This window comes from Rhinoderma darwinii, chromosome 1, assembly GCF_050947455.1.
Source record: "Rhinoderma darwinii isolate aRhiDar2 chromosome 1, aRhiDar2.hap1, whole genome shotgun sequence".
NCBI lineage: Eukaryota > Metazoa > Chordata > Amphibia > Anura > Rhinodermatidae > Rhinoderma > Rhinoderma darwinii.
The window spans coordinates 435,147,875-435,160,416 of NC_134687.1; the positions used below are offsets into that span (position 1 = coordinate 435,147,875).

The 12,542-nt window shown below is 41.1% G+C and overlaps 1 protein-coding gene across 1 annotated transcript in view; it reads right to left on the reverse strand.

Moving 5' to 3' along the window:
• Positions 1 to 12,542, reverse strand: part of LOC142743277 (retinol dehydrogenase 12-like) — a 47,749-nt gene that overhangs the window by 21,558 nt on the left and 13,649 nt on the right. Inside the window, exon 3 of the mRNA XM_075853891.1 lies at positions 11,051 to 11,293. Within this exon, the coding sequence (XP_075710006.1) occupies positions 11,051 to 11,293 (243 nt within the window). The remainder of the gene's footprint in view (positions 1 to 11,050; positions 11,294 to 12,542) is intronic.

Below are 12,542 nucleotides of genomic sequence, written 5' to 3' on the forward strand. Positions count from 1 at the left end.
GGCATACCCCCTATAGAGTCTCCAGTGTGTGTGTGGGGATTTTTATAGCCACAGAAAACAGGTTAGGTGACCAGCGGAGAGGGAAGTGCAGTGCAGAGTACTGCCTGGTTTACTGGCCCCTGCAGGGGGTTAACTAAACTGCTGCAGTCTGACAACCCACCTGCAGCAAAGGATAGAAAATAAAAGTAAATAATAAACAGCATCAGATCTGAGATTGTCTACCTCCTACGCACACTAGGCTAAAACGGATTAAGGCTAGGGTGCGGCCAAAGATGCTGTGTGCCACTGCATGCACGTGCATGTGGCCACATTGCGACCCGCGGGTTGCTGCGACCACTACCAGACAGTGGCTAGAAACCCGAAGGTCACAATGCAGTCATATTCACTTTAATTACCTACAACGTACGCAGGGGTACACAGCGGACCTGTGTCACAGCCAAAAGTTGCCGTGTAGCCCTAGCCTTATAAAGTTTCTGTTGAAAGAGTATGGCCTGCATGGGCAGAGCTAATTCATTTTCTGCCTAGTGTCACGTCCTAGTGGAAAGGGCCTATACCCATGGTACGGTGTCTACCAATGAGGTTTTTTGACGTGGAAACCGCATCGGAAAAAGCGCAAAAAAACAGCCGAAAATGCCTCCCATTGATTTCAATGGAAGGCGGAGGCGTTTTTTCCCGTGAGCGGAAAAACAGTCTCACGGGAAAAAGAGGCGACACGCACTATCTTCGGGCGTTTACGCCTCTATGGGAGGCATTGCTGCATTTTTGCCCATCGGTGCTCAATGGCCGCGGGCGAAAAGTGCAGGAAACGGCGTGCAGGTAGATCAAAATCTGCCTCAAAATTCCAAACTGACTTTTGAGGCAGAATTTTCTGTCTGCAAAAAAACTGTATGTGAACCTAAAATAGGTATTCAAACATGTTTACAACCATTTTTAAAGTATATAACGGTTCTAACCTTTCCGAATTTAAAAACCTTCTTAGTTTCCCCCTTTATAGATAAATATCGAAATTATAGGCTGGCCGAAGGGCAGACACGTGATCGCAGTTTTTTTTTTTAACCTACAACTACCAAAACCCCTTGCGTGTGCTTCTCGCCCACTCCACCCTTCCCCCACTGCTGTAGAAATAGTTGTCAGTGAAGATGTGGAGTATACACAGTTGTCAGTTAGCGGACAAGAAAAAGCTCTTCGACAACAGAAGTTGCATGTTCCCTTCCAGTGTGGATATTGCCCTGCTACTGCAAACACTCAGATTCTTCCCTGACGAGCAGAGAAGAAAGCCATTCTTATTGGCTAGAAATCACTGTACAGAATATAAATACACCAATAATGGAAAGGAGGATCCGGGCGGTGGGACAGAATTAGGCCTCATGCACACGACCGTAGTGGTTTTACGGCCACAAAACCATGGATCCGTTGCAGTCCATTTGACCGCAAAAAAACTTGTCAGGATTCACAAGAAAAGAAAATGATCTTCCCATTTTAGTGAAGCCCGACATCCGGACCGTAAAATGACTGGTCCGGAGTTTTTGCGATCCGGATTCGCAGCCCCTGCCTGGATACTTGAAACTTACGGTCGTGTGCATAGGGCCATAAAAATGAATGAGTCGGCGTATGCGTGTGCGTATCTACCGTCAGTCCGCTCAATAGACAGACATGCTTATAAGGAAAGGATTTGAACAGCGGGCACCATTCATTAGAAGTAAAAAACAGAATATCTCGCTACAGCAACATTTTTTATAAATAATATAATTTGGGGAAAAAACCAAACAGGTAGTTTCTTAATAAACAGTGTTTTTATACTAAGATTAAGGCCTCATGCACACGAATGTGTTTTTTGCGTCTGCAATTCATCCGCAAATTGAGGAGCCATACATTTCTATGGGCCCATGCCCCCGATCGTGGGTTCCACGGTCCATGCATTGGCCAAGAGGTCATTAAAATCAGTGGGTGCGCGGTCCGTGAATTGTAGACGGCCCGCGGATGACACTGCCTGCAATCACAGCTGTGCACACGGCTCCAGTCGTGTGCATGAGGTCTTAAATGGAACAACCCCTTCAAGTAGATAAAGCATAAGGCGTCATGCACACGACCGTAGCTGTGTGGACGGCCCGTGATTACAGACATAATTTAATTATGCTAGCAACACTTCTGTTGGTTTTAAATGCAGAGCAAATTGCTCAAATAGTAATTTACTAATTTATTTTAAATAAGTTTTACAAATGTGTTCTTTACTAAATAAGTTTGTTGGCATGACTACAATACTGTGTGCCTTAGTTAATTTGCAACACACCTTTAGCCCCATCTAGTGGACACATGCGTTATTGAAACAAATGCATCATTTCATATTCTACTGGGAACCAAATTTAAAAACCTGTTAATTAACACATTTATACACTCCTCCTGTTATAAATCCTTCCATTCCAAACAAAATACATAAACGTAATATAGACTGTATATAATGTACATATAAAGTAATATAGACTGTATATAACGTACATATAAAGTAATGTAGTCTGTATAGAACATAAATATAAAGTAATGTAGTCTGTATAGAACATACATGAAAAGTAATGTAGTCTGTATAGAACATACATGAAAAGTAATGTAGTCTGTATAGAACATACATGAAAAGTAATGTAGTCTGTATAGAACATACATGAAAAGTAATGTAGTCTGTATAGAACATACATGAAAAGTAATGTAGTCTGTATAGAACATACATGAAAAGTAATGTAGTCTGTATAGAACATACATGAAAAGTAATGTAGTCTGTATAGAACATACATGAAAAGTAATGTAGTCTGTATAGAACATACATATAAAGTAATGTAGTCTGTATAGAACATACATGAAAAATAATGTAGTCTGTATATAACATACATATAAAGTAGTAGTCTGTATATAACATACATATAAAGTAGCAGTCTGTATATAACATACATATAAAGTAATGTAGTCTGTATATAACATACATGTAAAGTAATGTAGTATGTATAGAACATACATATAAAAGTAATGTAGTATGTATAGAACATACATGTAAAGTAATGTAGTATGTATAGAACATACATGTAAAGTAATGTAGCATGTATAGAACATACATGTAAAGTAGCAGTCTGTATATAACATACATGTAAAGTAATGTAGTCTGTATATAACATACATATAAAAGTAATGTAGTATGTATAGAACATACATGTAAAGTAATGTAGTCTTCCGGCAATGAAGTAATAGTGCGATTAGGTTGAGAAAAACGGGACCAACGGCGCTGCTTGGTTTAAAGATAATCCACAACCATTCCAGTGGGTAAAGAAATAAAGGATTTATTGGTAACAGGCTACGCATTTCGACGCCGCACCGGCGTCTTCCTCAGGCCAATGCAGACTGTGCGGTTCCAGCCTTATTTATACACTAAGGCGAGGAAGAAAGACCGCCAGAAAGCAAAATGGTCAAAGGTCATGTGGATAGGTCATCAGTATGAAAAATTACCCCATGCCCAGACAGCCCCTTTAATGAGTTTCGTCGGGTTTCTGACTGGGTGTCTGTGAATTGACTGGAAACAAAAGCGCAGCATGCTACGCTATTGTTTTCAGTATTTTTGGTGGAATCTGCGACGGAGGCCCCTAACACAGATGTGAACAGGGCCTAAGAGTTGTGAACACAAACAGATAAGGCAACGTTCAGGTGTGGTAGATTTCCCACTGAAAATCTGCAACATAGTACAGTACAACATGTGAGTAGGTTTAAAAAAAAAAAAAAAAAAAAAAAAAGAAAAAAAAAAAGAAGATAAAAACAACATTTGCATGTAGAGGATTTTATGAATAATGATTTAACCCTTTTAGGACCAGAAAAATTTTAGTTTTTAAGCTCTTGTTTTTTCCTCCCGGCCTTCAAAAAGTCATAATTTATTTATTTTTTCGTTGACCGCCATACGAGGGTTTAATTTTTACAGAACAAATTGTACTTTCTAATGGCATTATTTAATATTGTGTGTGATGTACTGGGAAGCTGGAAAAAAAAAAATCAGAATGGCTTGGAATTAGAAAAAAAAAAACCAGTTGCGCCATTTTCTTATGATTTTATTTTTAGTATTTACTGTATGGTGATATTTCAGCAGAGTACATTCTCATGAAGCTGAACGGACTGATAAATAACCAAGAATATAGGAATAAAGAGAAGAGGCGCTAAGAAAAGTATGATAGGCAAGATTTTATGGACGTTATCAGGAATGTGGCCAACATGGGTCAGGAGGGAGATGGCTATTCTTGATAGACTCTTTGGTGGATGACAATGATGGTGTTGATTTTGTCTATATCCAATCTAAAGAAAACATTTACCACACTGACAGCAAACAACTTCTCGATTCTAGAGGAGTACATGGTCAGGAATATGTATGGACAGAAAACTATGCAACATGCTACTATGTACCTTACTAGAAGACAGAGACCCTTTATCTTAGTGTGGCTCAAAAGGTGTCTGTAGAGGAGGAAAGTCTTCTGAAGAAGGGGTGACTGACATGGTGGTGGAGTGAAGAAAAACGGAGCTATTTTACATAGACTTGCTATAAGGAGCGAGTGGGGGACAGGATCAAGGACTAGGTAGGGCAGGAGGCTGACCACCATGCTGCTAGGTGCAGAAAAGAGGAAAGATCTCCTTTGTGCCCCCTATACTGATCACTGCCCTGCAACCAAACGGTGGAAGAAACAGTAAACCGGTATATAAAGTCGAGTCACCTTATTATGACCACCAGCTAATATCCAGAGTAACCGCCGTGTGCATCATGGACAGCAGCTAGACGGGCTGGGAGTGGCTCAGTAAGGCGCTGGTAGGATGTCTCAAGTATCTGGAACTATGCTGACTGCAGTACATCCCACATTTACTGGAGGGTGCGTGGGGGAGGATCCATAGAGCGGACAAGACGATCGAGGTGGTCTCACAGATGCTCAATTCGGTGCAAGTCTGGCGAATTAGGGGGCCAGGGAAGTCCTTGGAGATGTCAGTCATGAACTTGCAACCTCTGTCGGACATTTCTAGCCGTGTGACATGTCCCATTGTCTTGCTAGAAGATTCCATCTGCCCCAGGGAAGACAAACAGAATGTGTGGGTGGACGCGATCTGCAACAATGGATTAATACCCAAATCTGTTCAGAGTGCCTTCCATATGTAGGAGTGGGCCCAGAGAATGCCATGAAAAAATTCCCCAGACTGTAACACTGCCACCACCAGCTTGTGTTCATCCAGCAGTGTTTGCAGGGTGTTTGAGGTTTCTCGCCTGAAAGTAGGAGGTGGTCATAATAATGTGATTAGACTGTGTATTGTTGAGAGCAAATAGAAAACACGACACGTGCCATTACCAGGAGCAGTAAATAATTCATGAGATAAGTGTTCAAAGCAGTGGTGCATTTCAAGAAAGATTCATCATCATACTTTACAGAGGTCAATAAAAATTCAAATGAAAGAGATTTGAGTCATTATTTTGTACATTGCCTTTTTCACTTGTTGATCTGTTTAAAACCGTTTGAAATTGATTTGGACTCCTTTAATCCAGGTTCCCACAGTGCAGTTTGGAGCAGTTTTTTCAGCCAAAACCCAAGAAAGGATTAAAAAAAAATAAAAAAATAAAAAAAAGTAGTGAAGTATAAATCATTCCTATATACTTTTCTTATACTTAGGATTTACTCCTGGTATTAGCTTATAGAAGTTTTCCCATCTGAAGTTTTTATGGCATATCCCTAGGATATACCAAAGATGCCGGATGGATGGGGGGGTCTTGCCTCTAGAACGCCCACTTACAAGGAAAACGGTGGTTCCCTGATCCATATTTGCTGCTTGCAGCATCAGCTTCAATGGAGGGTTGGATGTCCTGGAGCGTGGTTCTCTTCATTAAAGTCTATGGGATGTACGGAAAGAGCCTGCTTGCCTGTTGATATTCCATAAATGCTTCAGATAGGAAAACCCCTTTTACAAAACACGAGTAAAAACTGCTCTAGTGGATAATAAAGATACCTAAAAGGGGTTTTCCGAAGAGAGAAAGTTGATGGCCAATGCTCAGGATAGGCCACCAATATCGGTCTCATGCTGCTTCCCCTTCATCGCTTACACTTCTCAATACTGGGAAAAAAGCCAACACACTTGTAGTGGTGGACTCTGTATCAGTGGAAGCGCGTCGTTATGTGGAGTGACTAATCACATTTCACTATCTGGCAGTCTAATAAACAAGTCTGGGTTTGGCGAACTGTAACGTTTGGGGGAGGGGGCTAATACTATGGGGTTGATCAAGACCCCTTATTTCCAGTGAAGGGAAATCTTAATGCTTCAGCATACCAAGACATTTTGGAGAATTGTAAGCTTCCAACTTTCTGGGAACAGTTTGGGGAAGGCCTTTTGTGTTCCAGCATGACCGTGCCCCAGTGCACAAAGAAAGGTCCATAAAGGCATGGTTGGGTGAGTTTGGTGTGGAAGAACTTTACTGGCCCACACAGAGAGCCAAGACCTCAACCCCATCGAACAGCTTTGGTATGATCTAGAATGGAGATTGCAAACCAGGTCCTCTCATCCATCATCAGTGTCTGACCTCACAAATGCTCTTCTAGACAAATGGGCAAAAATTACCACAAACACGCATCAAAATCTTTTAGAAAGGCTTCCCAGAAGAGTGGAAACTATTTTAGCTTCAAAGGGGGTGGGGTGGCACCAACTTTATATTAATGTCTATGGATTTGGAATAGAATGGAATAAGTGCTCGTGTAGGTGTCCCAATACTTTTATCCATATAGTGTACTTCATACTGCCCGCTCAGAGCCACAGCCCATGCATACGCCGAACTCTTGGCTCACAGCGTGCTGCAATAGAAGCCAAACTACAGCATATTCCTACATAACAAACCCAATGTTGAAATCAGTGTGCCCATCGCTACTGAATTCTGCTCTCGGAGTTCAGCACGAAGTAGGTGATAGGTTTCCTTTAACCCCTTAAAGTACAAGCCATTTGTTGTTTTGGTTTTTCCCTCCCCGCCTTCCAAAAGCAATAACTTGTTTATTTTTTCATCGACAGTCGTATGAAGGCTTGTTTTTTGCAGGACAAGTTAAAGTTCCTCATGACACCATTTAACGTACCATATAATGTACTGGAAAAGTGAAAAAAAAATAATTGTGTGGTGGAATGGGCAAAAAACAGAGATTGTGCTATTTAGGGGGGGAGGGTATGGTTTTGTTTTTAGGGGACACTCTTTATTCTATGGGTTGATATGATTACGGTGATCCCAAATGTTTTTTTTTATGTTTTTCCACTTCTTATTTATAGAAACTAGTCGCTTTAAAAAAAAAAAAAAAAAGTTATCGCCACATTCCGAGAATAATAACTTTTCATTTTTCCGTCGATTGAACAGTGTGAGGGCTTGTTTTTGGGCGAAATTACCTTTTTTATTGGTACCATTTTGGGGCACATGCAACTATCACTTTTTAGTCCATTTTTTTGAGGAGCCTAGCTGACCAAAAAAACAGCAATTTGGGCGCTTTTAATTTTACGGTGTCCACCGAATAGGTTAAATAATGTAATATTTTTAATATTATGTTATGCTAACATTTTTTAAGCATTATTTTAGGGGGAAAAAAAAATGGGGAAAAGTTTTTTTTTAAACTTTTATTTTTTTTGGGGGTAAACTGCAGGGGATTTGAACCAGCCATCGTCAGATTGCTGGTACAATACACTGCAACGCTAATGTATCACAGGGCATTGTCATTTTTACAGGCTTCTGTTAAGCCCTGCCAGAGGAGGGCTTAACAGAGGCAGAAAGGCGACAGTCCTGGGGGTCTTCATTAGGCCCCCCCGAGCTACCATGACAACCATCAGCATCCCGCGATCACACTGCCACCCCCTTCTTTCTAAAGGCTTAGATGCCGCGTCCTATGGACTGTGGCATCTAAGTAAATGGCCAGGATCAGAGTGATCTCTGTTCCTGGCTGTTAGTGAGGGGTGTCAGCTGTAATACACAGCTGACACCCGCAGCGTATGAAGTGGGCTCAGCGCGTGAGCCCGCTCCATACTTACACGACTGCACCAGGATGTAAAGGCACGTCCTGGTGCGTTAATCGGTTCAATGGAATTGGTCACTAGATTTATGCTGTCCTATCTGAGGGAAGCATAAGTAGTGCTGGAGACCACCGATCCCAAAGCTGTATTACTCACTTTTCAGCATTCAGTAGTTTTTAGAAAAATCTTTTTCTTCTTTATTCCTTGGATCTGCTGGAGAAACAAGAAAATGCACCCCAACATTTGTAAAGCATCTGCTCCCGATTACGGAAATACCCCATATGTGGTAATAAACTGCTGTTTGGACCCACGGCAGAGCTCAGAAGGAGGTAGCGCCATTTGGATTTTGGAGCGCAGATTTTGCTGGATTGGTTTTCAGTGCCATGTCGTGTTTGCAAAGCACTGGAGGGACCAAAACAGTGGAAACCTCCCAAAAGTGACCCCATTTGGGAAACTACACCCCTCAAGGAATTTTTCTAGGGGTATAGTTAGCCTTTATGCCACACAGGTTTTTTGCAGAATTTAGTAGAATTAGGCCGTGAAAATGAAGATCAACATTTTTGTCCACTAAAATGTTTTCATTTTCACAAGGGATAAAGGATAAAAAGTCGCCCTAAATTTGTAACGCAATCTCTCCCGAGTGTGAAAATACCCCCACATGTGGTAATAATTTATTTTTTTAATAGAAATGAATTAACCTTTGCAGGACTGATCCTTTTTTGCTTTTCCATTTTAGATTTTCACTCCCCGCCTTCCAAACGCCACAACTTTTTTATTTTTCCATTAATAGAGTGGTGTTGGGGTTTATTTTTTGCGAGAAGGGTTGTAGTTTCTATTGACACCATTTAAAGTACCATATAATGTACTGAGAAACCGAAAAGAAAAATTCTTTGTGGGGTGAAATTGGAAAAAACTGATTCCTCCTTTGCTTTTTGGGTTTCGTTTTTACTGCTTTCACCGTGCGGTAAAAATGACAACTTAACTTTATTCTACGGGTCAATGCGATTGCGGTGATACTAATATATATATATATATATATATATATACACACATATACATATATATACACACACACACACACACACACACTTTTTTCTTTGTAGAAGTAGTAAAATATACTATGTTAAAAAAAATAAAATTGTATTGTATCAACATTCTGAGAGCCATAACTTTTTTATTTTTTGGTCGATTGAGCGGTGTGAGGGCTTATTTTTGGCAGGACGAGCTGTAGTTTTTATTGGTACCTTTTTTTCGTACATACGTTTTGATCACTTTTTATTTAGAGCTTTGGTGACCAAAAAACTGATTTTGGCGTTTTAAATTCTTTATTTCTTACAGCGTTCATTATGCACTAAACATTTTACTTTATTCTGCGGGTCGGTACGATTACGGCGATACCATATGTATATTGTTTATTTTATGTTTTGCAGCGTTTGCACAATAAAATCACTTGTTTATAAAATAATTTATTTTTTGTGTCACCATACTCTGAGAGCCATAACTTCTTTATTTTTCAGTCAAAAAAGCGGTGTAAGGGCTTGTTTTTTGCGGGACGGGTTGTAGTTTTTTTTTGGTACTATTTTGGGGGTACATGCGACTTTTTGATCACTTTTTATTCTATATTTTGGGAGGGGTGGTGACCCAAAAAAAAAATTTTTTATTCTGGCATTGTTTTTAGTTTGTTTTTTTTGCTGCGTTCGCCATGTGGGAAAAATAACATTATAGTTTTATAGATTGGGTCGTTACGAACGCGGTGATACCAAATATGTGTACTGTTATTTAAGGTTTTCATATAATAAGACTTATTATAGGAAAAAAAATAATTTTATTTTTACACTTTTGTAAAAAAAAAATATTAATTTTTTTTACTTGAAGCTCTGATTGCTGCTAGAATACATTACACTACCAGTCACTCTGGCAGTAAGTCACCCTGACAGTGAGTCTACGAGGACCAGCCAGAGGCTGGTCCTTATAGGCTTCCATACATGGCAGACCCGGAGGCCGTTGGTTGGCCTCCGGGTGCCATCACAAGCATCAACAGCCCCCACAATTGCATGGGGGCTGCCGATGTGCTATAAACCCCCTAAATGCGGCGATCGCAATCGAGCGCCGCATTTACGGGTTAATTGCCGAAATCAGTGGTGATGAGCCGCTGATCGGCAACAGTGGAGTGTCAGCTGACCTCCCGGTTCCCGATGCACATGGTCATTGACACAGTGTGCGTCGGGAACGACAGTGACTTCCTGTCACTCTGACAGAAAGTCTATCAGGAGGTTGGTCCTGATAGGCTTCCGTACATGGCAGACACAGAGGCCATTACTTGGCCTCCGGTCGCCATGCTAGCCATCTGCAAACCTCACGATTTCTTGGTGAGGTCTGCTGATGTGCTAGAAATCCCTAAAATGCGGCGACTGCAATCGATCTCCGCATTTAAGGGGTTAATTGCCGAAATAAGCTAAAATGAGCCGCTGATCGGCAACAGTGGAGTGTCAGCTGTTGGGGACAGCTGGCCTCCCGCTTCCCGGTGCACACTATCGCCAACAGTGTGCACCGGGAACCACGCAGTAACTGTAGGTCCTGGTGCGTCTAGGGGTTAAAAGGCGGATTGGATTATGGCACTAGGGAGAGAGCAAATATTCTCTAAGGAAATGTTAGGGAATGAAACTCTTGTGCAGAGATGCAAATCCTTCTTTGCATTAAAAAAAAAAAAAAGGAGATGCAAGATAGCAGATCTACTGAACGTGATGTGCAAGGGGAAAACGATGGTTTAGAAAAAGCCAGTAATTTTGCACTGACAGCCACCTGCTATTATACAGCTCCCCTGCAAGAACATGTATCAGTGTGGGAAGGCAGAATTGGGTTAGGGTGCGTTTTGCTAAGTTGAAACTTGTCCTAATACCTGCTGCTGGGGCTCCGTTTTATCTGTGATTAGTAAAAGTTTGAGGCTGGTCGAAGTTCTCATGGCTCTTCAGTTTTACATTTGAACATGGAGGATATCAACCCAAACGGTGTCACTCACCATCATTGTTAATAAGGATGTCAAGACGGCTTTCATTCTTCAGAAACTCCTTACAGAAATCGCGGATGCTTTGCAGATTTGCCAAATTTAGGCTCCAGAATCGGATGTTCATGCTTGCACTTTCTTTTTTGATGTCTCGAAGAGCTGCTTCCCCTTTCTGTTCATCATGACTTGTGATATGGACACGTGCACCACGCATTGCTAGGGCAATTGCGGTCTCTTTGCCAATTCCTGAAGCCCCACCTAATGTTTAACAAGATAACAAAACAAAAATGCGTCCAATAAGTTAGAGAAAATGAAAATATAAAAAAAGGCTCGTCAGCATGTACAGTAGTGTACCCCAAAACAGTTCTCACCATGTAACACATTGTATTGGAAAATGCTGCATCTGTGACAGAGATATTAACCCCTTGGCACCATCCGCCATACATTTACAGTACTGGTGCTAAGTACTTTGCTCCGAGCAGTGTAAATGTGCAGCGTGGGGATGGTGCGGGCACAGAAGCTGTGTACGCACCGCTCACAGGGGGCATCAGTTGAATAATACACTCTGCTGGCCGGGTACAGATATAACTCCGATCCCGGCAGTGTAACCCCTTAGATGGCATGGTCATTAGAAGCGGCTCTCTGTGTCACCCTATCAGCACCCACGCAACGTAGTCGCCGGGTTAAGGTGTGTTTCCACGGCAGCCGGGGACCTAAAGAAGGTCCCTAGATCTGCCATCTGTGTACGCCTATTAGCCTTTATAGGATGAATTATGGGCATCTCACACTATAAATAATCTCATACGATAAATAATGATGTGTTTATCTCAGAGTGACACTGGGTCACTTGTACAATTGAAACTCATATCTCTATGGCAATAAGGGCCCTCAATAATTTTCAAGGCTCCAAAACCAATTAGTGTCAAAAGAACGTTTGGCATTTAAGAGAGCGCATACTACCTGTTCTATGGCTGCCTGGCAACTTGCTTATTGTATGTTGAAATACAGAGGATGAAAAACATCAATCAACTTTACTTGCTATGTGTATATGTTCTATTTTTAACATTTTACATATAGAAAAAAAAAAAAAAAAACAGACATAAAAACTTGCGCAATTCCCTCACTGTATTATAGGATTACGTCTCAACAATTCTGGACTAGAATACGGGCTATAAATTAGGATCTCTGCAAGATAAGTAATGCATTGTACTTAATAAGTTAGGCCCTGTTCACATCACTCTGTCCTTTACAACCAGTCGCAAAATATACTGTAGATAAGTTTGAATCAAACTGAGAAAGCGAGTGTGGGAGCGTGAAAGAGCGTTTTGAACACTAACTTATTGGACTCATTTTTGTTTTGTTATCTTGTTAAACATTAGGTGGGGCTTCAGGAATCATTAAAGAGGGCCATAGTATTGCGATATGATGTTATCATGATACATGTTATAATGATACATAGTTGGCTGCTCACTATGCTTGGGCAGATGCGGGTAGGATGGTAGTAGCA